The sequence below is a fragment of the Phascolarctos cinereus genome, unplaced genomic scaffold, assembly GCF_003287225.1.
Source record: "Phascolarctos cinereus isolate Bilbo 61053 unplaced genomic scaffold, phaCin_HiC Scaffold_4;HRSCAF=312, whole genome shotgun sequence".
Taxonomy (NCBI): domain Eukaryota; kingdom Metazoa; phylum Chordata; class Mammalia; order Diprotodontia; family Phascolarctidae; genus Phascolarctos; species Phascolarctos cinereus.
Window position 1 is genome coordinate 80,292,492 of NW_027555847.1, and position 26,393 is coordinate 80,318,884.

Consider the following 26,393-nt stretch of genomic DNA (forward strand, 5'->3'; position numbering starts at 1 on the left):
AATCCAAAATGGGGTCACAAAGAGTCTGGTATAACTGAAAAATTACTGCACAAGGTCAGGAGTAAGTGTTGATATCTTCTCCCTCACAATGACTTTGTATCCACAATTGGGATAATATGGTATTGACAAACTCCCTTGACATGTGATGAGAGAGGATATTTTGTATTTCTTGTTTGTAAAGACAGGAACTTAGCAAATGCTTCATGAATAATTTATGATTCATTGATCAACATATTCCCCTAGAATATACTGGGCCACAGAGTAATTAAGAGTTTTTTTCTTCTTAAAAACTATATTTTCAGCAAAAATCTTCAACAAATGCTTTTTATAGTTTTAATGCTTATGCCTTCTAAAAAAATTCCTAGGCTAAGAAACAACATGAAAATGGAACTAGCTATCTTTGTTCTCAAGTAACAGGCAAGCTAGGCAATGCAGGAGTCTGGATCATTAGACTTGGAGTCATGTAGACCTGAGTTGAAATTCTGCCTCAGATATTTATTAGCTGTGTGACCCAGAGTAGTTTCCCCCTCTGTGAAATGGGATCATCATAGTACTTATTTTACAATGTTACCGTGAAAATCAAATGAAACAATATATGAAAAGTGCTTTGAAACTTTTAAAGGGCTTTATAAGTGCTTATCATCATCATTATTATTATTACTAAAGTTCATAGGGTTTAAAAGAGGAAGCGCCCTTAGAGGCAGTCTGGTTCAGACTTTTTTTTTTTCAACGATTGAGGCAACTAAGACCCAAGAAAGATAAGTGATTTCTTGCTCCAATTCACAGTAAGTAGCAGAGCTGAAATCTGAACCCAGAGGCTTTGATCATGTAGATCACTCTTTTCACTATCCCATGAAATATAATATGAGTTTGTTATTGTTATTTTTAATGGCTGATTGCCTATTTGGATCTGTAATACTAAGACATTCTTCATTATAAAAGGAAGCAAAGGATGCTGCTGTGGAGAAAAGGGACAGCTTTCTCTAGTATGTACAAAAGGAAAATCCCCCAGGAACATGACCCACAATTACCTAAACATCTACACAGTAGGTTGCTGGGAACATGCTTCTAAGCATATTCTCAACAAAGACAGAAATGACACTACCACTGTTCTTAAAAGTTTCTGAAATAATGGCATGTCAGCATCTCAGAACTGGAAACGGAGAGGAAATGGCATTTAAAATGCGCTGGAAGCCATAAGAAGAGGATGTCAACAGTGTGACAAGCCTGATAAAGTATAATTGGGGAAACAGTTTAAATCTTAGAACAAAACACCTGCTTTTTATAGAACAAAGGCTATCGCACAGTGCACTAGGAGTAGAATAGCAGAGCAAAGGGTGTATTGCAGAGCAAGGAGGGATCATTCTTTGACAAGGGAATCAATTTCATCATATTTTCACTCTGCACACTCTAAGGGTAATCCCAGGTTCAGTAAAATGTACCTGAGAACATAGCTCCTTTTTTGTTCATGATTCATTTGTGAAACTCAGATGGAACAGATTAATTTCATATAATCAGAGAATGAGACAATCTTTACAAAATTAGCTAATTTTCATTGGCCTGTTTTGATTAGGAGAAGAAACGAGGTGTCTTCCTGTTGCATCTCTACTATATTATGGTCATGATGGTCAAGTTGGGAGGTGGTGGGGTTGGACCCACACAGGTAAAAGCAGAATTGAGACAGGCAGATTTTGCAAGTTACAAATGTCCCAGGATGCTGACAGAACTTGAAGGTGTGATCTCAGAGATATTGCCAATAATACTTAGTACTTTACACATAATAGACTTTTATAAATGTTTGATTTAACCCAACACCCCATCAATGAAGTTGCCATATTTTTCTACTTGTATTCCCAGTGCTTAACACAGTGATTGGCACTTAATAAGTTCTTAATGAATGTTTTTTTCTTTCTTTATTTCTTTCATTTGCTTGTTTCTTCATTCATTAGAGAAATATTAGGAGAGAAGCCAGAGTTGATATATAAACAGGAGTGGGGAACCCACAGCCTTGATGCCACATGTAGCCTTCCAGGTCTTTGGGTGCAGCCTTTTGACTGAGTCCAAGTTTTATAGAACAAATCCTTTTATTAAGGGGATTTGCTCTGTGAAGTTTGGATTCAGTCAAAGGGCTGCCCTTGAGGACCTAGAGGGCCAAATGTGGCCTTGAGACCACAGGTTCCCCACCACTAGGTGGAAAGCATGTTAGATTTAAAGGGAAAGGAGCTGAGTTTAAATCCCAGTTCCGCCTGTATGAATTTGGGGAAATGGTTTATACTTTCTGGAACTCTGTTTGTTTACTTACAAAATAAGGTACTCTGATCAAGTTATTTAACCTTATTGATTCTCATTTTCCTTACCTGCAAAATGATGAGACTAGACTAAGATTATCTCCATAGGCTTTTCCATCTCTAAAACTTTATGATTTTTTGACTTGGTTCTGGACAAATTTGATTGGGAAATTGTTCAGCACATATATCTTTGGACAAGTAGTATAGTCCACATGGTTGACATGACTCCTTAATATCTTTGAAGAGTAAAGTACACAGGGCTCCCATATACCACAGAGTTCTAGTGTCATAATTAGAATCTGAAATCGAAAGACCTGGTTAAATTGGGCTTTTACTTCTGAATAGAACTATAAATATTTGTATATAGCTATCAAAACAGAGAGGAAGACCTCCAGCTCATTAAGTGGCTCCTTTGTGAAGAATTATGGAGCAAGATGGATAAGAATTGCTCAGGAAAAGAAGAAATGGCTGGGTTGTAATGTGCACTGATGGAAGGAGTGGCCATGTTGATGAAATCCCAGATCTATTGGACTAATGGAACACTAAAGACTAGTTGCCCTGAATGTCTCTGAGTTTAAAGGACTTCATAGTCCACTGCATTTTAAATGTACTGTCAGGTGACTCAAAAACCCCATGAAAACTTGACTTCTTGATGCCACATTAAAGCTTTGTTGTTTCAATGGATCTCTCCCAATGTAAACTGTTTTGGATTGCCTTCAACAAACTCAGTGGTGTGCAGCTATCATCAGGGTTTACTGTTGCTTATTCTAAAGCTATTTCCATATAAGTGTGTCTAATTTATCAAGTGTTCTGAGGATGCTTATCAATCTTCTTCCTTTTGATGAGAATATTTTAATCTTAGGGTTGGGGGATATATTTTATTAATATTGCATGAATTTTTGTTAGGATTCTTTCCAAATCTGCTTTGGCTTTTTCTACAGTTCCTAATGTGCACGTAAAGACTATTATATTTATCATTATTATTACTCATATAATTTACTGCATAAATTCTAATCATATACCATAATCAGAAAAGGTGTTGGGTCGTGCTGTGAGATTAAGGGATAATTGATGGTAATCCCCAAAGACTTCACTGATGTGTACATAATGCTTAAAACTCTAGGCAAGTAATTGGGTAGCTTCTCCATGCAAACTTTATGGGAAGAATTGGACAAGGATGAGAAGGTAATGACAGGCTGTGATTTTTCACTGATGAGATAATATGGCATGGGTAGATTTAGTAGTGAACACAGAACTAGGAATTCCTGAATTTAAATCCTGCCTTAAATATTTACTATGTGACTTAAACCAAAAGTCACTTAACTTCCTGGGGGCTCAGATGGCATATCTATAAAATGATAATACCATTAGCAATTACCTCTCAGGGATGTTGTGCCTATCAAATGAGTAATATAATGGATGCCATTTTGCAAACTTTAAAAAGCTACATTAAAAAAAACAAAACAGGTGCCCTTGTGGGTGCCAGTGCTGCTGCTATTTCTATTGCTACTATTAAAACTACTACTATTGAAGGAGAGAGCACCCAAATGGATGAGAATATATTCCATTTAAGCATGGAAATATGATAGTATCCTAGGAAAAATCACATCACTTTCAGGAAAATGGCACATGATCAACAAGCTGTGTGTTGAGTAGAGATGGAGAAAAAGGGCGGTGATCAGTTGTTTGACATTGCCTATTGACATACTGTGAAAATAGGTGGTTCCATTACCCAGATTTCTTGCTGCAAACAAGCCCTTTCTAAAATAATCATAGTGGGGGGCATAGACAAGATGGTGTAGTGAAAGCAGTGACTTGCTTGAGCTCTCCCCCAAACCCCTCCAAATACACATGAAAAATAGCTCTAAACAAATTCTGAAGCAGCAGAACCCACAAAAAGACAGAGTGAAGCAAATTTCCAGCCCAAGACAACCTGGATGGTTGATCAGAAAGGTATATCACGCCGGGGAGCACAGTGCAGAGTGGGCGCGCAGGCCAAAGCGAACCTGGAGCAGGCCTCAGAGAACTGAATCTCAGGCAGCTGTGAAGGTTTCCAGATTCCTCAATCCATGAATGCCAAAGACAACTTAGAAGGTCAGTGGGAAAAGTCTGTTTCTGTGGTGCTGAGACAGGAGGGCAGGGTCTCAGCTCCATTCCCCAAGAGCCTGGCCCTGGGGGGGAGCAGCTGCTTCCTGAGTTTCCTGCCCATAGACTGAGGGGGAATCCAGTGGCTGATCAGAGAGGGATTGCAGGGATCTCTTTGCCAGTGCTGAGGCAGGAATCTCTTGTTTTGCCCATGTTTGGATCTGGGTCACAGTTCTGGGTGGTGGTGCTGGGGTGAGGAGGAACGCTGGCATGGTGGAGCTTGTAGTGGCTGTGGAGAGGACCCCCTCCTCACAGTTACAGGACAGAAAGGAGTACCTGTGGTCACAGGCCAGGAAAGGAGTAAACACCTTGCCCCTTATCATACCACCTTGGAAGAACTGAAAATTTACAGGCCCCTACAAGTATCTCTGAAAACAGCTGTACAAACCCCCGAAGCTTGGGACAGTACATTCTCCACATTGGAAGCAGATTCGTACCTTAACAAAGAGTTTAAAACTCAAGTAATTGGCTGGGATCATGAGCAAGCAGCGCAAAAAGAGTCAGACTATGCTCTCTTACACTGGTGAAAAAGAAGATCAAAACATGCAACCAGAAGAAGACAACAAAATCAAAGCTCCTACATCCAAAGCCTCCAATAAAAATATGAATCAGTCCCAGGCCTTGGAAGAGCTCAAAAGGGATTTTGAGAAGCAAGTAAGAGAAGTAGAGGAAAAACTGGGAAGAGAAATGAGAGTGATGCAAAAAAATCACGAAAAACAAGTCAACAGCTTGCTAAAGGAGACCCAAAAAAATACTGAAGAAAATAAAACCTTAAAAAATAGCCTAATGGCAAAAGAGGTCCAAAAAGCCAATGAGGAGAAATATGCCCTAAAAAGAAAATTGGCCAAATGGAAAAGGAAGTCCAAAATTACTGAAGAAAATACTTCCTTAAAAATAAGAATAGAGCAATTGGAAGCTAGTGACTTTATGAGAAATCAAGACACTAAAACAAATCCAAAAGAACAAAAAAATAGAAGAGAATGTAAAATATCTCATTGGAAAAACAACTGACCTGGAAAATAGATCCAGGAGAGAGAATTTAAAAATTATTGGACTATCTGAAAGCCATGATCAAAAAAAGAGCCTAGACATCATCTTTCAAGAAATTATCAAGGAAAACTGCCCTGATATATTAGAACCAGAGGGCAAAATAGAAATTGAAAGAATCCACAGATCTCCTCCTGAAAGAGATCCCCAAAGGAAAACTCCTAGGAATATTATAGCCAAATTCCAGAGTTCCCAGGTCAAGGAGAAAATATTACAAGCTGCCAGAAAGAAAAAATTCAAGTACTGTGGAAACACAATCAGGATAATACAAGATTTAGCAACTTCTACATTAAAGGACCACAGGGCAAATGATTTCTGGAGGGTAAAGGACATAGGATTACAACCAAGAATCACCTACACAACAAAACTGAGTATAATCCTTCAGGGGAAAAAATGGTCATTCAGTGAAATAGAGGACTTTCAAGCATTCTTGATGAAAAGACCAGAGCTGAATAGAAAATTTGACTTTCAAATACAAGACTCAAGTGGAACATGAAGAGGTAAACAGGAAAGAGAAGTCATAAGAGATTTATTAAGATTGAACTGTTTACATTCCTGTGTGGAAAGATGATATTTATAACTCATGAGACCTTTGTCAGTATTAGGGTAGTTGGAGGAAAAAAAATTATATGTATGTATATATATATATATTATATTATATATATAGATAGATAGATAGATAGATAGATAGATAGATAGATAGATAGATAGATGGCACAGGGTGAGTTGAAGATTAAGGGGTCATATCTGGAGAATAAAATTAAGGGTTGAGAGAGGAATTTACTAGGAGAAGAAGAAAAGGAGAGGTAGAATGGGGTAAATTATCTCACAAAAAAAAAACGGAAAAGAAAAGTCTCTTACAGTGGAGGGGAAATGGGGGGAGGTGAGAGGAAATGAGCGAATCTTATTCTCATAGGATTTGGCTTACGGAGGGAATAACATGCACATTCAATTGGGTATGGAAATCTGTTTTACCCTACAAGAAAATAGGGAGAGAAAGGGACAAGAGAGCAGGGGGATGATAGAAAGGAGGGCAGGTTGGGAAAGGGGGTGATCAGAAGTAAATACTTCTGAAGAGGGACAGGGTCAAAAGAAAGAATAGAATAAATGGGAGGGCAGGATAGGATGAAGGGAAATAGAGTTAGTTTTTCACAATACATCTACTATGGATGTGTTTTGCATAACTGCACATGTATAACCTATATTGAGTTGCTTGCCTTTTCAATGAGGGTGGGTGGGGAGGGAGGAAGAGAGAAAATTTGAAACCTAAAGTTTTAAAAACAAATGTTTAAAAAAATGTTTTCACACGCTACTGGGAAATAAGAAATATAGGAAATGGGGTACAGAAGTCTATTCTGCCCTACAGGAAAATAGAAGGGGAAGGGGATAAGAGAAGGGGGGAGAGATAGAAGAGAGGACAGACTAGGTGAAGGGATATTCAGAATGCATGCCATCTTGGGGTGGGGGGAGGGGGGAGACGGGGTGTAAATTTGGAACTCAAAATCTTGTGGGAGTGAATGTTGAAAACTAAAAATAAATACATTTATATTAAAAAAATAAAATAAAATAATCATAGTGAAATCAAGTCCAACCACTCTGTTCTCTCATCTCCCATAGAGCTTTGCATCTTTCCAACTGGATTCATATGTTCTGCCGTTTTAGATAGGTATGCAAAGAATGGACCAGGTGGACTAGCATTCACTAGAGAAGCATTCCCACTGTCCTTGAGTGAAAGTATCTACCCTACTCTTTATAGAGCCAATGATTGTCTAAGAGCTATTTTCATAAAACTGACCATTCTTACTAGAATATACATATCAAGTTTGATTCATCTTTTAATCTAACATAGAGCTTTGCACATTGAAGAAATTAAATACTGGCTAAATTAATTAATGGTAATCAATTAATAGTGGCCACTCCAAGACTTTAAAAATGGATTTGAATTGCTTTTAACTATAGGATCACAGGATTTTGAGGCTGGAAGAGAATATTGTGATAACTTAGTTGATCTCTTTATTTTAAAGATCAGGGAACCGATGACCAGAATGGCAAATGTGTCCAGGCTCACATGGCTAAGAAATGGCAGCAACAGAATTCAAACCCCAGGCTTCAAGGTACAGGGTAATAATGAAAAGAAAGAGCACTGAACTGGAGTCAGATGGCATGAGTTCCTAATCCTGCGTCTGATGCTTACTACAGTGTGATCTGGAGCAAGCTGCTTAATCTCTCTGGGCCTTGGGTTCTACCGTTAAATAAAGAGGTTGGACTAACTGGCCTCTGAGATTCCTTCCAATTCTAAATCTATCATCTAATTATATCAAATGTTGTAGCTTCTCCCATTACAGTTGCTGTTTAGTAAGCTCGATTTGTCCATCTTTAAAGATTAAGTGAAATATAATGTCTTTAATACTTTTAAATAGCTGATTTTACTATTTGCTGAGAAGATTAAACATGCCCAAACTGCATAATGCTTTGCAAGCCTGACTCTTTGTTAACACCTACCTAAAAAAAAAAAAGTAATTACTAGAAGAAAAGCCTTGAGTATTCAGAAAGGGAAAATAGCAATAAGATTCTGGCCAGCTTTTTGCTGGCAAAATAAAATTTAGTCAATTGTTCAGATGGTTCAAATCAATAAATACTTTCACCCAAATTATCTAGGAATAGTGATAGCCCGAGATGATCAGCCACTGAAGCTTGACTTGTTCTCATACAGCTACATCCACTAGACAACTATATTTGTGTTTATCTGCTGGCTATTAAAGCAACTGTTTAACACCAGGTCCCTTAATCATGTTTGTATCTTTTTGCCCATAAAGAATAATATTTTGATAAGCACATCACTACCTATCACTTGTCAAAGGACTCCATTAAACTAGTAGTAGCTAAATCCTATAGAATTATCAAGGGATATTTTTTTTACATGTTTCAGCTTCATGGAAAACTTCCTTAATGATGACAGAACTATGTATAGGTATGAATATGTGTGTGTATAGAGTATAGTTACTGCATATTAGCTCAGACCAGACTTTGATAGATATGTATTTGGTTGCTGTTATAGTTACCCATAGCAAAGGAAATAACAGAAAACTGAATTATGTGGGATATGGATGTTTCTTTTATATTATGCCATAGAAGACATTTGAGAGGTTCATGGGGCTCAGATGTTCAGTTCTATTCCAGAATCCCCAAAATACAAAGATCAAGAAAACTGGAAAAGTAGAACACAAATCCTTAATGAATTTGGTCAGGGTAGATAGTTGTTAGGGGAAAAGAGAATCTTAGGATTTGGATCTAGAAGGGACTTTAGAAATCATGTGATCCAACTCTATTGTTTTTTTTTTGTTTAATTGTATTGATACCTTTTTTACTCACCTTCTTTTCTAAACATCCCCCTTTCCCTCCCTTACCTAGCAATACTCCTTCTAACCAAAAAAGAAAAAAAGAAAAAGAAATCTAGCAAAATTAAACAACACATCAATTCAGTATGACAATAAATGTAATATTCTATAACCATTGCCCTCTACTTGTACAAAAACCAAAAAAGGGATGGAAGGGCCTTTTTTCCATCCCTTATTTGAAGACAAACTGAATCATAAATGTTGCCTTTGTTTTCAATTACATTGCTGGGTATATTGTTCTCCTGGTTCCATTTACTTTACTCTGTCGCAGGCCATTTCTCTTCCCATGTTTTTCTTCTGAATTCTTGATACTCATCATTCTTCATGGAACAGTGATATTTCATTACATTCATGGACCACAACTTTAGCCATTTTCCCAGCCAATGGGCGTTTACTTTGCTCCTAGTTCTTTGTTACCACAAACATTGCGGCTGTGAACATTTTGATGTGCATCAACCTCTCCACTCATTTTGGAGATGAGTATATTTTTGATTTGATATATAGATAACTCCCTCAACTTCCCCCTTGGATTTGACTGCATGCATAATCTGGGAAGGCTTTAGTAAGTCTCTTCAGCTGACAATTCAAAATCACAGAAACGATTAATACAACATCAAAGAACATGTGTATACCTGAACTCGTGTGACGTGTAGATACATAATACAAGCCACTAGGAAGCATATGCAGAACACCAGGAGAACCAGGACGATGATACTCCTAGGGGGAGAAATGCATTAGAACACCGATTCAGTCATGTGAGCATTTCTATACTTGTTTTCTCCATATATGTTCTTGTCATCTTCTTTTCCCTAACTCCTTTTAAGGTTCAGTTTAAGACTAAGCATGGTGACAGAGGCCTCTAATCTCAGCTCCCTTGGAAGCTGAGGCTAGCAGATCTCGTGAGCTCTGGAGTTCTGAGATGCAGTGGGTGTTTGTACTAAGCTTGGCCTCCATATAGTGAGCCCCTGGGGGAAAGTGCATTAGGTTGTCTAAGGAGAGGGGAAATGACCCAGGTCAGTAAGCTCCTGAACTGATCAGTGGTGGGATTGGGTGCATGAGTGGACACTGTGCTTCTAAACTCAACAAGAGAGAGAAATTCAATTTTTAAAAGGAAAAGAAAAATATTCAACTCAAATGTCACCTCCTTCTTTAGCTGAAAGTACAGAGACTATTTCATTTTTATCTTTTTTTTTTAATCTCCAATGCGCACAATAGTTTATGACACGCAATGGGTACTTAATGCTTATTGAACTCAACTGATGAGGTGACCTTGGGTTCTCAAAGTCTATGCTAACAGAATGGTACACTGTATGTCTGTCATTCTTTCAGTTTGTATCACTGGTGCTTTACACAATGTGTGGAGCTTAATAAATACTTGCTAATTGGTTTGATAATTATCTGAGACACAGATTAGTACAAATATGGATCAGCTAATCACCAGAAGGTTAGCCAACATGTGGTAAAATGTTTTTCAGCAGCAATAATTTATGAACACCAACTACTAAGTTTTGGAGGGGCTGCGAAATGTCTTGGTAGAGTATAATCATAATTTTTAAAAAGTAGGTCTAGATTTATGATTTTATTGGAGTCTATGGAAATCCCCTCCCTTCCTCCATAGTTGATCAGGTCTTTTCCTTAACTTGCAATCTTAATGTGTTGCCTAGGAAATATAAAGTTTAAGTGGCTTTCAAAGGGTCACAGAGAAAATGTACTTCATGAGCATGATTTGAACCTAGGTCTTGTTTGCTCAAAGGACAGTCCTCTAACCATTATAGTATACTCCCCCCAATAATAGTAATAATAACTGGAGTTTTATAACTTTGCATAGGCAGCTAGATGGCAACCTTGGACCTGGGTTTAGGGAGACCTACTTTCTTTTTTTGTTTGTTTGTTTGTTTGTTTTGCTTTTTGGTGAGGCAATCAGGGTTAAGTGACTTGCCCAAGGTCACACAGCTAGTAAGTGTTAAGTGTCTGAGGCTGGACTTGAACTTAGGTCCTTCTGACTCCAAGACCAGAGCTCTATTTACTGTGCCACCTAGCTGCCCCTTAGGGAGACCTACTTTCAAATGAAGTCTCAGCCACTAGCTGTGTGGGCATGTCACTTAACCTCTATCTGCCTCAGTTTCCTCATTTGTAAAATGGGGATAATGATAGCATTTAGCTCCAGGAATTGTTCTGAGGATAAAATGAGATAATACTTGTAAAGCACTTTGCAAAGTTGAAAGTACCATATAAATGCTTTTGTTGTTCAGTTGCTTTTCAGTCATGTCTGCCTCTTCATGACCTCATTTTTGTGTTATCTTGGAAAAAATATTGGAGGAGTTTAGCATTTCCTTCTCCAGCTCATTTTACAGATAAGGAACCTGAGGCAAAAAGGGTTGAGTGACTTGCCCAGGATCACACAGCTAGGTGGAGTCTAAGGCCAAATTTGAACTCAGATTCTCCTGACTCCAGGCCTGGCACTCCATCCACTGTGCCACCTAGCTGCCCCTATGAATGTTAACTGTTAATATTACATAAAATGCTTTATGTGCAATATTTCATTTAATCCTCTAACCAACCCTCTCTGGTAAATAGCAGAGGTAATATTATTGTAGAGACGAGGAAACTGTGATTCGTAAGGGAAAAGTGTCTTGCCCGAGGCTCCACCACTAATAAGGTGTCAGACCAGGCTTTTCCATCTAGATCTTCTCACACCACTGGGGACAAAGGGTGCTATTTCATTCTGGATGAAAATGCTGGCAAACAGAGTACAGGGCCACTCATTTTAGGCCTCTAATCAGTGTGTCCCAGTCACAAGCGTAGCTAGGAGGGAACTTGTCTTTCCAAACACTTTCTACTCATTATTTATGATCAATAAATATTTATTAAGCACCTACTACATACCAAGTACTGTGCTAAGTTCTAGGAATACAAAAAAGGCAATCCTCAAGGATCTTCCAATTTAATAGGAGATACAAACAAATATATACAATACAAGTTATATACAGGATAAACAGGAAATAATTAACAGAAGGGAGACATTAGAATTAAGAGGGATTGAGGAAGGCTTCCTATAAAAAACAGAATTTTAGTTGAGACTTAGAGGAAGTCATGGAGATTAGTAGGTGGAAGCCAGTGGGGTCAGCACAGGCAGAACAGAGGAGGGAAAACATTCCAGGCACAGACAATAGCCAGAGAAAAAACCCAGAGCTCAGAATGGAGTGTTCCTGGAATGGCCAGGAGGCCATTGATTGAAGAACAGGGTGTAAAAAGACTGGAAAGGTAAGAAGGGGCAACGTTATGAAGGGTTTTGAATGCCAAACAGCATTTTGTATTTGATCCTGCAGGAAACACAGTTTTTCTTCATATTTCTTACTATATGAAACATGCAGACATTTTGCAGCGAATTTAAAAATATTTCTTAATGAAAAATGTTTACATTAAAAATTTTAAGTCACATATGGGTCCAATTTGAAATAAAAGGCATTAATGAAATCTTTCAACTTAATTTTTTTCCCAAATGTTGATTTATTGCTTTGGAGTTACAAGGTTCACTTGAGAAAGTAAAGCCACAGTCAATGTAATTGATCTTTGATTGGGAGGAGTGGATTAAGGGAGCAGAATATTTTACAAGGTTTTCAACTATATTAAAGTGGGAAAAGCTACTCACTGTGGGATTATTAGAAGGTAGACAAGGCCAAATAAGGCAGCTAGAACAAGTGAAAGGACCACAGCACTGGTGAAATACTCATCTTGAAGCTGGTGATACTGTGGAAGGAGAAAAGTTGGAAATTAGATGCTGAGGAGATGCTTACAAACATTCATCTGAGAGGTATGCAGTGAGAAACAGAGTCTCAATAATATTTATAAAGGGAGTTTATAAAAATGTTATATTATCTCACGGATTTTAAAAATGTTAAAAGAAAAACATCTTCCCTTATTCCTCAAACCCTGCCTTTTTAAAAGCTGCTTTATTAGCAAAAAGAAAAACACAAATAAATCATAAAAACCAAACCCTAAATATCAAGGAACTTTCATGTGGGGCCTTGAGCTCAAAATTTTAAACTAGAGTCACTTACTTTTTCTTCCCGTTCTTTATGTTTGTACTGTAGGGTAAAGAAATTCAAGTCTGCCATCTCAGACTCTGTTTGCCGGGCTTCTATTAAACGGCTGATATATCTGTTAACTCGAGTTCCTGGGGTGGTGTAGACAATGTTTGTAGAAAAAGAAGATCGATTCCTGAGTTTTTCAGATGCTGTCCTTAATGCCCTCCTCTGCAGTATCAATGGAAATAAAAAGACTTGTTCAAAACTTTGATTAAAAAAAATCATATTAAAGAACCTCATTTGACAAAACATGTGTTTATTTTATCATCAAACCATACTTGCTGAAGTTTCTTTGTTAGGATCAGTTGTACAGTTTATGAAGATAATTTCTTACATGGTCTTGGCTGTGGCATAAATGGCAATATTAGTGTCAGTTGGAGAAAAAAGAACCCTAGCCAGTTTCTATGTTTTTGTCTTCATTGGTATGAAAACAAACCTGTAACACAGAGGAGACTGGAAATCAACCTGGAAATTAACATGGGTATATTTAAAAAAAATGTTTAGTTGAGGGCACAAATAAATATTTTAAGTATCAACACTGAGAAGCTCTGTCATGGCTCATAAAATATGATTGGCTTTTATCAAATTTTGAGATTTAGAGTCAGAAGGAAATTATGGATCATGTAATCTAGAGATTACCCATCTTAAAACTAGGCTTGGCAACACATCCTCCATAACAAAGGTGAATGGGCATTTCTCTGTTCTAAGACTTCGGTTGACAATGATGTCTTATTAGTGGATCATTTTCTTGTATGCCATTTCCATTTCCTCATGAGCTTTGAGAAAGAAATATTTTAAAGGAAGTTGTGAGAGTCAATGGATAACCCAGCTAGTCAGAAAGTGAGTCTGTTATAAGAGAGAGCTAGCCAAAGCACTACATTGGTATACCTGAAAGAGTAAAAGCCCTAGGGGAATTAGAATAACAGCTAGCATTTATGGAACACCTGAAGGTTAGCAAAGCAATTTACAGTTGTTAAGTCATTGGATCCTCCCAACAGTTCTGTGAGGTAGGTGCTACTATCACCCCCATTTTACAAAGGAAGAAACTGAGACTAGAAGAGTTTCAGTGACTTGGCCCAGGGTCATAAAACTAATGAGAAACTCAGGTCTTCCTGACTCCAAGTCCAGCTCTCCATCCAATGCAACACCTAGCTGCTTGAAGAAGGAAGAACTCTGGTATATGAGTAGATTTTCTAAGGAAAATGTATGCCAGGGCATGATCAAGACAAGACGAAAGGATATGACTAAATTGTGATCGGGACCAATGGAGGACCCACTTACCTCAGTGAGATCACAAGTTGATTTAACTATTGAATGTCACTTCTCTCATTTTCTTCTTCCCTCAGGTTTCAGAAAGAAAGCCCCTCTCCCTTGTCAAAACTAACTGCTCCAACTAGTTTCCCATTTTTCTTACATCTCTCTCTCTCTCTCTCTCTCTCTCTCTCTCCCCTTCATCTCTTCCTTCTTTTCTGCTCCCCTTTTCCCTTCCCTTCCACCTTTTTACCACAGGCTTTTTATGCTCCAATCTCACTTGCTATGTGTCAGGCTCTGTGCTAAGCACCATAATAAAAATAATAATAGTAACAATAATAACTACCTTTATATAGCACTTATTAAATGCCAGCAATGTGCTCTTTACAATCATTATTTTATTTATCTCACAACAACCCTGGGGGGTAGGTGCAATTATCATCCCCATTTTACAGTTGAAGATATGAGGGCAAGCAGAGGTTAAGCGACGTGCATGGGTCATATAACTAGTAGGCATCTGAAGCCAAATTTGAACTCAGGTCTTCCTGACTCCAGGCCCCAGTGCTCCATCCACAGTGTCACTTGGCTAACTCAACACCGTGCATCAGCTGTCATGTCTCCATTGAATTTCCCTTAGCGCCTGGGACCTCCTCACTCTGGAACATCCATCCTTCCCTGAGGCCTTCTCATCCCGGAATATTTCTCTATCATTCTGGCCCTCTTTCCACAGTGGTTAGTCTCTCTTACGGCCTCCATTTTGGGAAGGGGCCCATGCTAGCTGACCTCCATTCCTCTCCTGGCTCTGCTTCTGAGTTTCTGGACATTGATATTTGGCCTCCATGTCTGTACCTACCCCTACCTCCCACCTTTATCACAGCTTCCTTTTGTATATTATCTTCCCCCGTTAGAACGTAAGCTACTTGAGGGCATGGACGGCTTTTCTTTTCATTTGTATTTTTTGCCCTATATTTACGCAGTGCCTAAAACATAGTCCACACTTCATAAATGCTTGTTGCCTTATTGGGTTTTTTTTGCCTGTTTTTTGTTTTTTGGGAAGAGGCAATTGTGGTTAAGTGACTTGCCCAGAGTCACATAGCTAGTGTTATGTGGCTGAGGCTGCATTTGAACTCAGGTCCTCCTGACCCCAGGGCAGGTGCTCTAGCCACTGCACCACCTAACTGCCCACTTTTTTTTTACCCCACTATTCCTAGTTCCTACCAGATAGCGACATTTCAATAGATGTTTGTGATCTGAAATAACAAAGATAAGATGTTATCTCAAGAATCAGTTACATTCTACAGGAAAGTATCTCATTTTTTTGTTTCTATTTTTGTTCTGTTTTATTTTTCCCACAGCAGAAGATTCTTCTTGCTTTTCCTCCCATATTTGTTTGTTTGTTTTTTTCTCTTAACTAAACAGGAAACTCCTATAATGAATAAATCTGGGCAAAACTGACTATCTGGCAAAAGTACTGTTACCTTAATATCAACATTGCTCTGAACAACAATTATATATAGACATACATAATACAGATGTAGATATAGATATAGATATAGGTGATATAAACAGATGTAGATATATAGATGCAGATAAAGCCAGAGTCTTGTCTGCAGTCAGAGAATTGGGGCTGAGTTGAAAATTTAACTCTTGACAACCACAGCAGCCCCTGGTATGTTGGAAGGTAGAAATGAATGAGATAACTCAGCTGTCACTTCCACATCAAATTATGTATTTAAGTGTAGCCATACATCTCAAAGTCATTCTAAGCCTTTTTATTGGCTTTTTTTTTAACTTACAGAAATGCCACAAACTGGGCTACGTAAGTGGAGGAAATAATGACCTTGTCCCCTGGACTTAGCATTGAATCTGCCTTTCCTTACCCCCTTAGCCATATGGTAAAACAAAAGAGGCTTAAGGTTTGAAAACTAGGGAACTTTAACTCTCAGAAATGTTTGATAAGAATCAGATAAATAACCATTATCCTGATTTATAGCCTAACCTTGAAAGATTGCGATTGGGAGGCATATGGAATCCTTACCATGAGCTAGAGCATTATTATTGCTCATGGAGACCCTAAGGTAAGGGACCAGGAAGTTGAGTCCAAAGAAAAAAATTGAATGGTGGCCATTAGCTTACTGGGAAGACTATGCTATTTGTTCTAATGAATATGGTACCTATGGCTGAGAATCTCTTGCTGAGGAGATGCGAGGTTTGGCAGCCATAACTCAGGAAACAAGACAAAACAGAACACAAGGGAAGACTTTTCTTAGTCCCAGGCAAGGGTTTCTGCCATTTATTTAAAAAAAATACAGAAAAAGTCTGTAGGCTTTAAGCTAAAAGATCATGGTGGCATCTACTCCTCTCAAGGAAGACATAGCAAAGGATTTCAGTTGATCCAGAAACTGGAGGCAGAGAATCCAAAGGAGCAACATTCAGTCAAGTAGCATCTGACAGAAACTACAAGATGAGCCATGGATCAATGAAGCATCCAGCAAAGCAGTAAAGGGGTGTTCATCAGAATGTGTCTGGAAGGAACTATACACCCCAACTAGCAGCGTTCAGACGAACAGCTTCTAGAAGACGCCGACTGGCCAAAAACAGCCCGTATAACAGTATCCAGAGGAGAGGAGGAGGCCGGCAGAGAGCAGGCCTAGCAGGAATACAAGGTGCCACCACTGGCGGACGTCAGCAGCTCTAAATTCTTGGGCCCTGCAGTGTATACCTCACTCCAGGTGCCTCCTACATATGCTCTCTATTGTCCTCAGGATGTGATCGCTGGGTAAATCTACTCTTGAGTGTAGATGTGTGGAAGCGTACACCCCAATTATACAGGCAAAGTGGGTTATTGTTACTTATCTTATTATGCTCTTTCATTAAATGCTTTAACTTGGAACTAATTGGATCCTCTAGCTGACCACTAAGGGCAAGCACATCAGTAGGAGTTCTGAGCAATGGTTTTAGGAGATATATAGACCAGTGGTGCAATGGTAGATGTTTAACAATTGGCTCTCTGAATGACATACTATTAAGTTTGATCTGCATTATTTACATTTTCCCTTAAATCTAGATAATCAACAAACCTATAAACCAAGTCCTGATTTGCAAATATTTGCCTGTTTCCAAGGTGTAAGTACTCACTGAATAGTTTATGATTGTTTTTCCCAAGCAAGTATAAGCTGGCTTCAGCACATCCCAGATTTAGACACATAAAACACCTTGAATCCGAGGGTCCTACCAGGTGAGTTACAGGGTTCCCCAAGGTGCTACATAAAAAATCAACAGGAAAAAGAAGTAGATTGGGGGGGGGCGCGTTACTGACTTTAGAAGTTTTAGGCTCTGGGTCCAGGCGCTAGCCTCACTTTGTTGCTACTATCCTTGATATTAGAGAGTTATGTGAAGTTATAGTTCCTGGGCTAGAAAATCAGCCTGTGCTTCTCTCTCCTTAATAATGGCTTCCATTTCTATAGAACATTAGGGCCCTCTTTTCTCATAATACTTCTGTGAGGTAGGTAGTATGCATGTTGTTATTATCACCTTCATATGCAAAAGAATGTCTGAGACCTTTGGTATCTGAAGTACCTCTATTTTCAGAGTAGATTTATTACAATCACCCAATAGCCTCTTGCTTCTGGAACTGGAGATAGAATAATTAGATCCCTCTGGCTTTCCTCCATTTCTCTGCTGCTGCTCTCCCTACTCTTTAAAATACTATCTATCAAAGCAATCTCTGATTGTAAAGAGCAATAGGCCATGTGCAGAGAAATCCAAAGGAAGAGAGAGAAATAAAACTAGCTTCATAGTTAAGCATTTCATTAGGGTTTCCCCTTTCCCTCCCATTATAAATGTACATATGTCCCTGTGTGCCACATTCTAAAGTTGAAGTGTTAAGTATTAACCTGTTTTGTGTCTGCCTGTAAACCACCTATTTGAAATAGGCTACCTTCCATCTGTCAACCCAGACCTTTCAACAAAGACAAGAAACCGTAAAAAGCTTAAAAGCAATCTATAGGAAGGGAAAGGAAATGAGAATGGTAATAAGGCAGGAAAAAAGCTCTAGGGTTGAACATTCATTTCCAGGATTTTTCCCTAGTAGCAAGTCACACAGCTCATAATATAATTGCACATTGAGCTTGATAAGATCAATCATTTCCATTTCTATTTGTGTTAGATGTGTTCATTATCCAACCCAAGGAAAAGGTTATAACCTTGGTGACAACTGACATTGAAAAAAATACATTTGTTATGAAATTCAGCAGTGGTGAAGATTTAAATCTGTGGATTTCTGGCAATAGAGAAGTTTCTTTCTATGACTGACATTTTAGTTTCGAAGTCTCTGGGAGCCAGAAACAACACTAAAAGGACTTGTGGAAATGGGGTCTAAGAACTACCAGAGGTCCCAAGCCTTTTGGAGCCAAAGATGTTAAAGGACCTTCAAGGGACCTCAGAACTGCCATCACTGGGAGCTAAGAATAGGCTCCTCCATTTACATATGCGAAAATCCGATAATCAGGTATTTTTACTGACTCAGATGCTCAGACAGATCTCCCTTTTCCCCAGGAGTCTGAGAAAACAAATTCTCCCCTAGTTAGTCAATAAGCTGTTATTAAGTGCCTACTGTATGCTAGGCACTGTGATAAAGGCTGGGGATACAAAGAAAGGCAAAGGCCCATCCCAGCCCTCAAGGATCTTATTATTTAACAGGGGAGACAAAATGCAGACCACTATGTACAAACAAGCTATTATAGAAGAGAAATAGGAAATAATCAGTTGAAAGAAGGTACTACAATTAATAAAGGCATCCTATGGAAGGTGGGATTTTATCTAGAACTTAAAGGAAGTCAGGGAAACCAGGAGGAAGAGAGTACTCTAGGAATGGAGGATAACCAATGAAAATGCCCAGAGTTGAGATGTGGAATGTCTAATATGAAAAATAGCAGGGAGGACAGTATCACTGGATCAAAGAGTGAAGGGATGTTTAAGATATAAGAAGACTGGAAAGGTTGGGGGCAGGAATCTAAGTTATGAAGGGCTTTAAACATCAGAGAATTTTAGATTTGATATCGTAGGTGGTGGGATTCTCTGAGGTTTATTGAATGGAGGAAGGGGTTATGACATGGTCTACAGAACTCGGTGACCACAATAGCACCACTCAAATGACATTTATAATCCTATGCCTAACAAATGTTGACCTTCTCCTCTCCTAATCCCTGTGATTCCCCTTTATTTGCTCTTGGTATCTATTCTCTCACTCTCATCAATCCATCCTAGCCCTACTGCTCTTGAATCTCCATCCAAGTCTACCCTCCCCTTCTGTTAACCTTTCTGCTGCATTCTGCTCCCCTTGAATCCTATCCTTACGTTAACAAATGTCCTTTAGCCTTTGACCGTGTTCTCTGATACTACCTTCCATGTCCTTGCACTCATGGAAACCTGGCTCCCTGCCAAAGACAATGTCTTTTTGGACACTGTTTCAAAGGTTAGAAGTACCTTTTCTTCCACTATTAGACTGGTAACATTTGGAATAATAGGCCAGGAATAAAAGTAAAAGACTCGTTGCTGTTCACTGTTATCTCCTGCCACCATAACTGAGCAACCATTTTTCCTTTGGCATTCAATCCATCCATTTCTATCACTCTATCCCAAAGGTTTTTAACATGAGTGTGTGTGTGTGTGTGTGTGTGTGTGTGTGTGTGTGTTTGAGAAAGAGAGAGATGGATCCCTTTAATAGTCTTCTGTAGAATAATTTTTTCAGAATAATGATTTTTAAAATTATAATTCAAGGAAATGGTAAATTTCAGTTAGAGATTATTGAAAATTAAGCTGAGTTTTCCCCTCATTTGAGTTCATATGGACCCCAGGTTAAAAAGCTTTCCTATATCCACACATGCCTTGCCCCTGTCATCTGCCAGCCCTCAAGACTTTCTCCTTCCTTTCCCAATGAGTCCAGCACCTGGTTCATAGTTTTCCTCTGCACACAAACCCTTCCTGTCATGCCTGGGAACTTCAAATGCTTGTTGACTGCTGATCGATTGATCAATGTTGATGTCCTCTCAAACATCCCGGCTTTCCAGCTCATCAGACTCCCCGACTCCATTATCCACATCTGAATGCTAAGTCTGACATGCACAGAGGTGGTTATAACCTTGATCCTCTAATCAAAGCTGAGCCCTATAAGAACCTTTTCCAAGGGAACAGAGGTAGAAATATATTAACAATAACTCATGTGTCTATACTGCTTGAAGGTTTACATAGTATTTTATAAGCTTTTTTTTTTACTTAATCCTGACAATGTCCTTGTGAAGTAGATAGTACAAGTATTATTAACTTCATTTTGGAGATGAGGAAACAGTCAGAATAGGAAACTGACCAGAGTCACTTAGCTAGTGAATTTTACCACTAGAATTCAAACCCAATTCTTCTGACTCCAAATCTAGGGCTCTTTTCACCATACCACACTTCTTATTTATTCTTTTTCTACAGTCTAGCTAATTGGTCCAGTATAAGCAGAATAAAATTAAAAGTAGGCATTGGGCCCCAGGCAAACGGCAAATTCTGTTGATGCCTCCTCCTCCTCTCCTTTCTCTGAAGCTCCTTGTGACTTCCTAGATTTGCTCCTATATTTCTTTCCCTGCTACATGACCAAACATTCCTGAATTTTCCATTTTGCAATTTCCCATTCCATTGAACACAATGGCCCTCAGATCTGAGTACCCTCCTTGCATTTCAGCAATACTGATAGTGGGGATGCAAGATATAGGAGCAGAGGGTGGCAAGGCCATCACATAGTTCTTAGGCTGACTAAAAAACACTAATTTAACTGTCAGCACTCAATGTATAATCTTTGTACGATGACCAAATTGACACTCTTAGAGAAACTGAACTGCATTGATAGTAACATTCTCAGTATCAAAGAAACCAGAAGCCATTATAATGGAAGGAAATTCGGCACATTCACCTTAGAGAAACTAATAAAGGAGTTGGCTGAGTTAGTTGGCGTCCTCATGAATACTGAAGGTTGTAGCAGAATTTGAATAAAGAAGGTCTGGTTCAAATTGCTTATTAGCTGTGTGACTCAGAACAATTCACTTAACCTCTCAGTTCCTCAGTTTTCTCATCTGTAAATTAAGGAGGGTTAGATTTCGTGGCTTCTAAGTTTCAGTAATCTATGATCCTGTGAGTTGAACCTAAGTCCCATTCTCTGATATACTGCTTACTATCTGTATGACTTTGGACACTTTATTTCTCTGATCTCAAATCCTCTGATCCTCAATTTCTCTGATCCTCAAATGCAAAATGAAAGAGTGGGATTAAAGAATTTCATAGGTCCATTTCAGCTCTAAACCAAGATCTCTCCTATGCTTCCCCAGGACTAAGCACCTTTTTGAAGACCTTTGTAGTGATGCAGACCATCCTTATCCCTTCCCATCACCCCCCCACACACACACACACACTGGCTGCTGCCACCTTGTTTTAGAAGTACCAGTGCACAGTGACGTAGTTTGCCATGATTGTGAGGATTTCCATAGTTTTATTGGAAGGCATAGGTCAGTTTGAGTTTTATCACAAAGGTTTAAAGAAGATGAGTGCAACCACCTGCTATAGTAGCATAAGGAAGCCATATACTCACAGCTGTTCAGGAGAAAAGGCCCTAGAGTTTGATTTGAATACAGCATTGAAAAGCTAATAGTGTCATATAAGTACTAGCTTTGCAATCTCAGGTTGCATTGCATCAAAAAATGTATAGTATCTAGATCATAGGGAATTGTAGCTTCACTGGAGTTTGTAATGGACAACCCAATGTGCAGGATTCCCAATATTTTATATCTGTGGTACTGGATCTACTTTTGGGGGCCAAATTTATAGAAAGACATTGACAATTTAAAGTTTATTCAAAGAAGGGTCAAAAACACAAAACCATGCCATATAATAAATCACTGAGAGAAGTGAGGATGGTTAGCTTGGAGAAGAAAGGGTTTAGAGAGCATTCTTTCTTCCAAAGAATGAGGGTCTGTCATCACATGGAAATCAGAAAGAGGCAAGTAGCTAGGTGGAGTGGACACAGCTTGGGACCTGGAAATGGAAAGGCCTGAGTTTGAATCCTACCCCAAATATATATTAGCTGTATACCCCTAGACAAGGCCTTTAGTCATTTTCTACTCAGTTTCTTCACCTATAAAATGGGGATGAATAATAGCACCTACTTTATGGGGTTATTGTGATGATCCAGGTGGGTTAACATATGGAAAGTGCTTTGTAAACCTTAAAGCTCTATATAAATGCTGGCAATTATTATCATTGTACTTATTCTGGATGACTCCAGAGAGCCACTGAAAGTTGAAAGCTAGAGAGAAACAAAGTTCTTCTCCCTAAAAGAAAAAGAATCAGAGCTGTTCAAAATTTGAATGGGCTGCCTTGGGAGTTAATGAGATTCCCCTCACTAGACATCTTAAATAAGGGATGGATGCGCACTTGTTGGGGAATATTGGAGAACAAATTTTTCTTCAAGTATATGTTACATGAGTTGACGTTTCAACCCTTAGACAGTCCTAGAAGTTAGTTTCAGTTATAGATACTTCCAGCATCCTATAAATCTCTCTCTACTCCCTCCAACTCAGGTCCACATTCCAGTGTAGAAAGTGACATTGGACTGGTGATCTTATTGACCACCTTCTTCAGACACAAGGAATATCAAATGCAATAGAAAGGTTGTTGCTTGGAGCTCTTATTTCCAAAGCCATGGGATCCCTGAGGATAAGGGCCTCCAGATGGGTAAGTGAAATTAAAAATTCGCCAAATGTCTTTAAGTACCATTGCATATAGCTCTCTGCGTGGTAGGTTCTAGGAGAGTCACAAAATTTAGTGAAAAGATGAGAAAAAGAAAATCAAAATGTGACTATTAAACCACCTTCTCAGAGGAAGTACTTGATGTGAATTTGCTTTGAGAACTGACTACTAAATACTATAAAATGAAAAGTCAAATGACTATTACTATTCCTGCTAACTGGGAACATTCTAACAGTGACAAATTGAGCCATTTCCTTTTATACTTTTCAAAATCTCTCAATAGAATCAGAGGCAGAGATCTCTGCTATGGCAGCTCCCAAATGCCTCCTCTATGGCTCAGAAGTCAAGCATCAGGTCACATAACAACTCCATCTACTGGCACAGAAAATGAAGTGAAAGCATCTTGGTCTCTTCCAGCCATAATTGCATACCTAAATTTCTGGTTAGGTTAATGTCCGTGAAATAATTTTTCTAAGAACACTTTGGGGGTCTCTTTTGCCCTTACCATGCACATTCTACCTTGCATTGCATATATTTGTGCACAATATATTCCCTCCATAGTTCAAAAGCTACTTGAAGGCAAGGACTACTTCCTTCTAAATGTTATCTCAACATTACCAGAACTTACAACCACATCTTGAACATGGAAAGCACTGATTAAATGTTTGATAAGTGGCTGGCAGGCTGCAGAAGGCTAATGGCAATACTCCCTAAATAGGAATGGATTTTGTTTCAAAAGTTGATTTGGTAATCAATTGCTTGAAATTCACAAGATATATAGTAATGAGGCTTCCAGATTAACCCACAAAAGATTCAAGAACACATTGTAAAGGATTGAAATACTTATACATTTACAATGGAAAAGTAGTAAAGAATCTGTAAAACCTAAAGTGTTTTGTGTGTTCTTGTTACCTTATGTGACAAGACCTAGCATATGAGGCAAGGGAAAAAATGTTAAAGAGATATTAAACAGGGCAAGACTACCTTAGTGTAGAGAGAACAGAAAAAAGATCTGAGAGTTATACGGGGATCACAATGTAAATAAGAGTAAGAACAAGGAGTATACATAGACTAGAATGTACTATTTCATCTCACTGTATACCGATTTTGTCCCTATTTGAGTATAGAAGCTGAGGAATTTGGATGTTAAAACATCTTCCTTCTTCACCAGGTGGCATAGTGGATAGACAGTTGAACTTGGCATCAGAAACATCAGAGTTCAAATGTTACCCAGATACTAGCAGTATGCCCCCATGGTCGCTGAACATTTCTCAGCCTCAGCTTCCTCATCTGTAAAAAGGGGAATAATAACGGCACTTAACTCGTGTTGTTGTAAAGATCCAGTGACAAAATCTGTCTAAAGTGCTTTGCAGGTTTTGCTTTATAAAGAGACTTACAACTATTTTAGGTGCCATATAAATGATAAAAAAGATTATTACTGCTTTACATATTTTGAATACCAACTGTACTGATACATGTTCGCATTCATTAACAGCGATCATTTGATTTTGCTCTTAGGTAGAAAGCCACTGGCAAATATGAGGAAGGATCAGTGGATGACATGTGGTTATATTATATTTCAGTAGGGATAAATCTATGATTTTATTGGTATAGTGAACTCCCAGGTGAGGCGACTCCCTCTACCAATGCAGGTCAGCACCTCTTGCAAATTATAGACTTATAGAGTTAATTAAACATTAACCTCACTCCCAGTCATGTAGCCAGGTTGTGTCCAGAGACATGACTTGAACCTGAGTTTTCTTGGTTTTGAAGTCAGCTATCTGTCCATCATACTTTGATACCTTTATATCATTCTAAATAATATTAATTCTAAGTCCTTTACTCTGGCAAAATAGAATAGGAAATGAAATAGTCCAGGGACATAAAAGATGGCTCAAAATTATGTCCCTTACACATCTGTGCCATTCAGGGATTTATTCTGGTTAATGGACTTTTCTTTCTGGCTACAATACTGCAGGGATGGTTAAACCGATATCATTCCTGTTCTATTGTCAATTACTTTAATAGACAGAATAGGGATAATGGAAGCCAGCTAGTAAACAAGAGGTTTTAGTGGGAAGTGGGGAATAATTTTGAAGACATTTCAGCTGAGAGCACACCAGGGAAAGGTTGTAGAACCTTAGATAATATAGGTTTGTTGCTTGGAGCTCTTATTTCCAAAGCCATGGGATCCCTAAGGATAAGGACTTCCAGATGGGTAAGTGAAATTAAAATTTCACCAAATATTTTCTGTGCAGGTCCTTGCGAGAAAGGGGAGAGGAAAGAAGTAGATTATGGAGTGAAGAATAAAACTTATATTTGGTAATATTGTCCAGTGTTTATATGATGTTGGATTTATTATTATTATTAATGACATTAATAGTAATTTCACATTTTTTTAGCACTTTAAGGTTTATAAAGAGCTTTCCTCATAACAGTTCTGAATGGTAGGTAGTACATATGTCTCTGCAGTAGGGAGACTGAGGCACAGATGATTTGAGGACTCATAAATGACTTGCTCCATGACACATGCCTAGAGAGGTGAGGCATAAAAGCAGATCTCTGATCCAAGATCAATACTCTTTCCCTTATACATACTCTCCAATGATAGAGTCTCATATGAAAATAATTTCTGTATCCACCTTTGCTGCCAGTGTGATACCATAGGTAACCAGTGGTTGAATTATGATATTGGGGTTTTTTCTTTGGAGGAAGGGGAGACAGGGCATTTGAGTGTGGGTTGGGAGGGAGAGACTATAAACCTAACCTTGCCTCTGATTATCACAGTTCGGTCTATTCTTCCCTATCCAGCATAACCTAATCTAGCACATTACAGTCCAGCAGATTTCCATCTGCTGCCCTCTCCTGACACTCAGGTTGGAAGAGAGGAGACAAAAGAGTGCAAGATATACTTCCATCACTGGGAGAAAAATAGTTCCTACTCCTTTCAAGTGAGCCTCCTCCATTGAAGTGACCTTCACACATTTTGTTTGACCTCTTGAACTTTATTTTAGATACTTGAAAAGTGATCCTACCAATACTCAACTTCACAGGGACCTTAGCAATCTTAAAAAATGTGATGGTTGGCAGGGGCTTTAGAGATGATGCAGTGTACCTTCACCTGCCTCATTTTGTGATGAAGAAACGAAGGCCCAAAGAGGTCTTGGCCATGGCCATGGCCCTGGATTGTAAATTACAGTCAGGACTCAGATCTAGTTCTTCTGAATTGGAGTCCATTAGTCTATCAATCTGTCTTTCTAGAGCTCATCACTTAAAGAGGGACTTTATGTATAGCACATAGTACTATAGTACTATAACATTCAGAACTGAAAAAAAAAATTATTCATCATATAAGTAAACCTCCTCACTTTGTTGTTGTTGTTCAGTTGTTT

The 26,393-nt window shown here is 38.6% G+C and overlaps 1 protein-coding gene across 1 annotated transcript in view; it reads right to left on the bottom strand.

Moving 5' to 3' along the window:
* Positions 1-26,393, bottom strand: part of ADCY1 (adenylate cyclase 1) — a 354,989-nt gene that overhangs the window by 64,055 nt on the left and 264,541 nt on the right. Inside the window, exons 9-11 of the mRNA XM_020971543.2 lie at positions 12,940-13,134; positions 12,531-12,628; positions 9,511-9,595 (exon numbers count right to left, since the gene is read on the bottom strand). Of these exons, the coding sequence (XP_020827202.1) occupies positions 9,511-9,595; positions 12,531-12,628; positions 12,940-13,134 (378 nt within the window). The remainder of the gene's footprint in view (positions 1-9,510; positions 9,596-12,530; positions 12,629-12,939; positions 13,135-26,393) is intronic.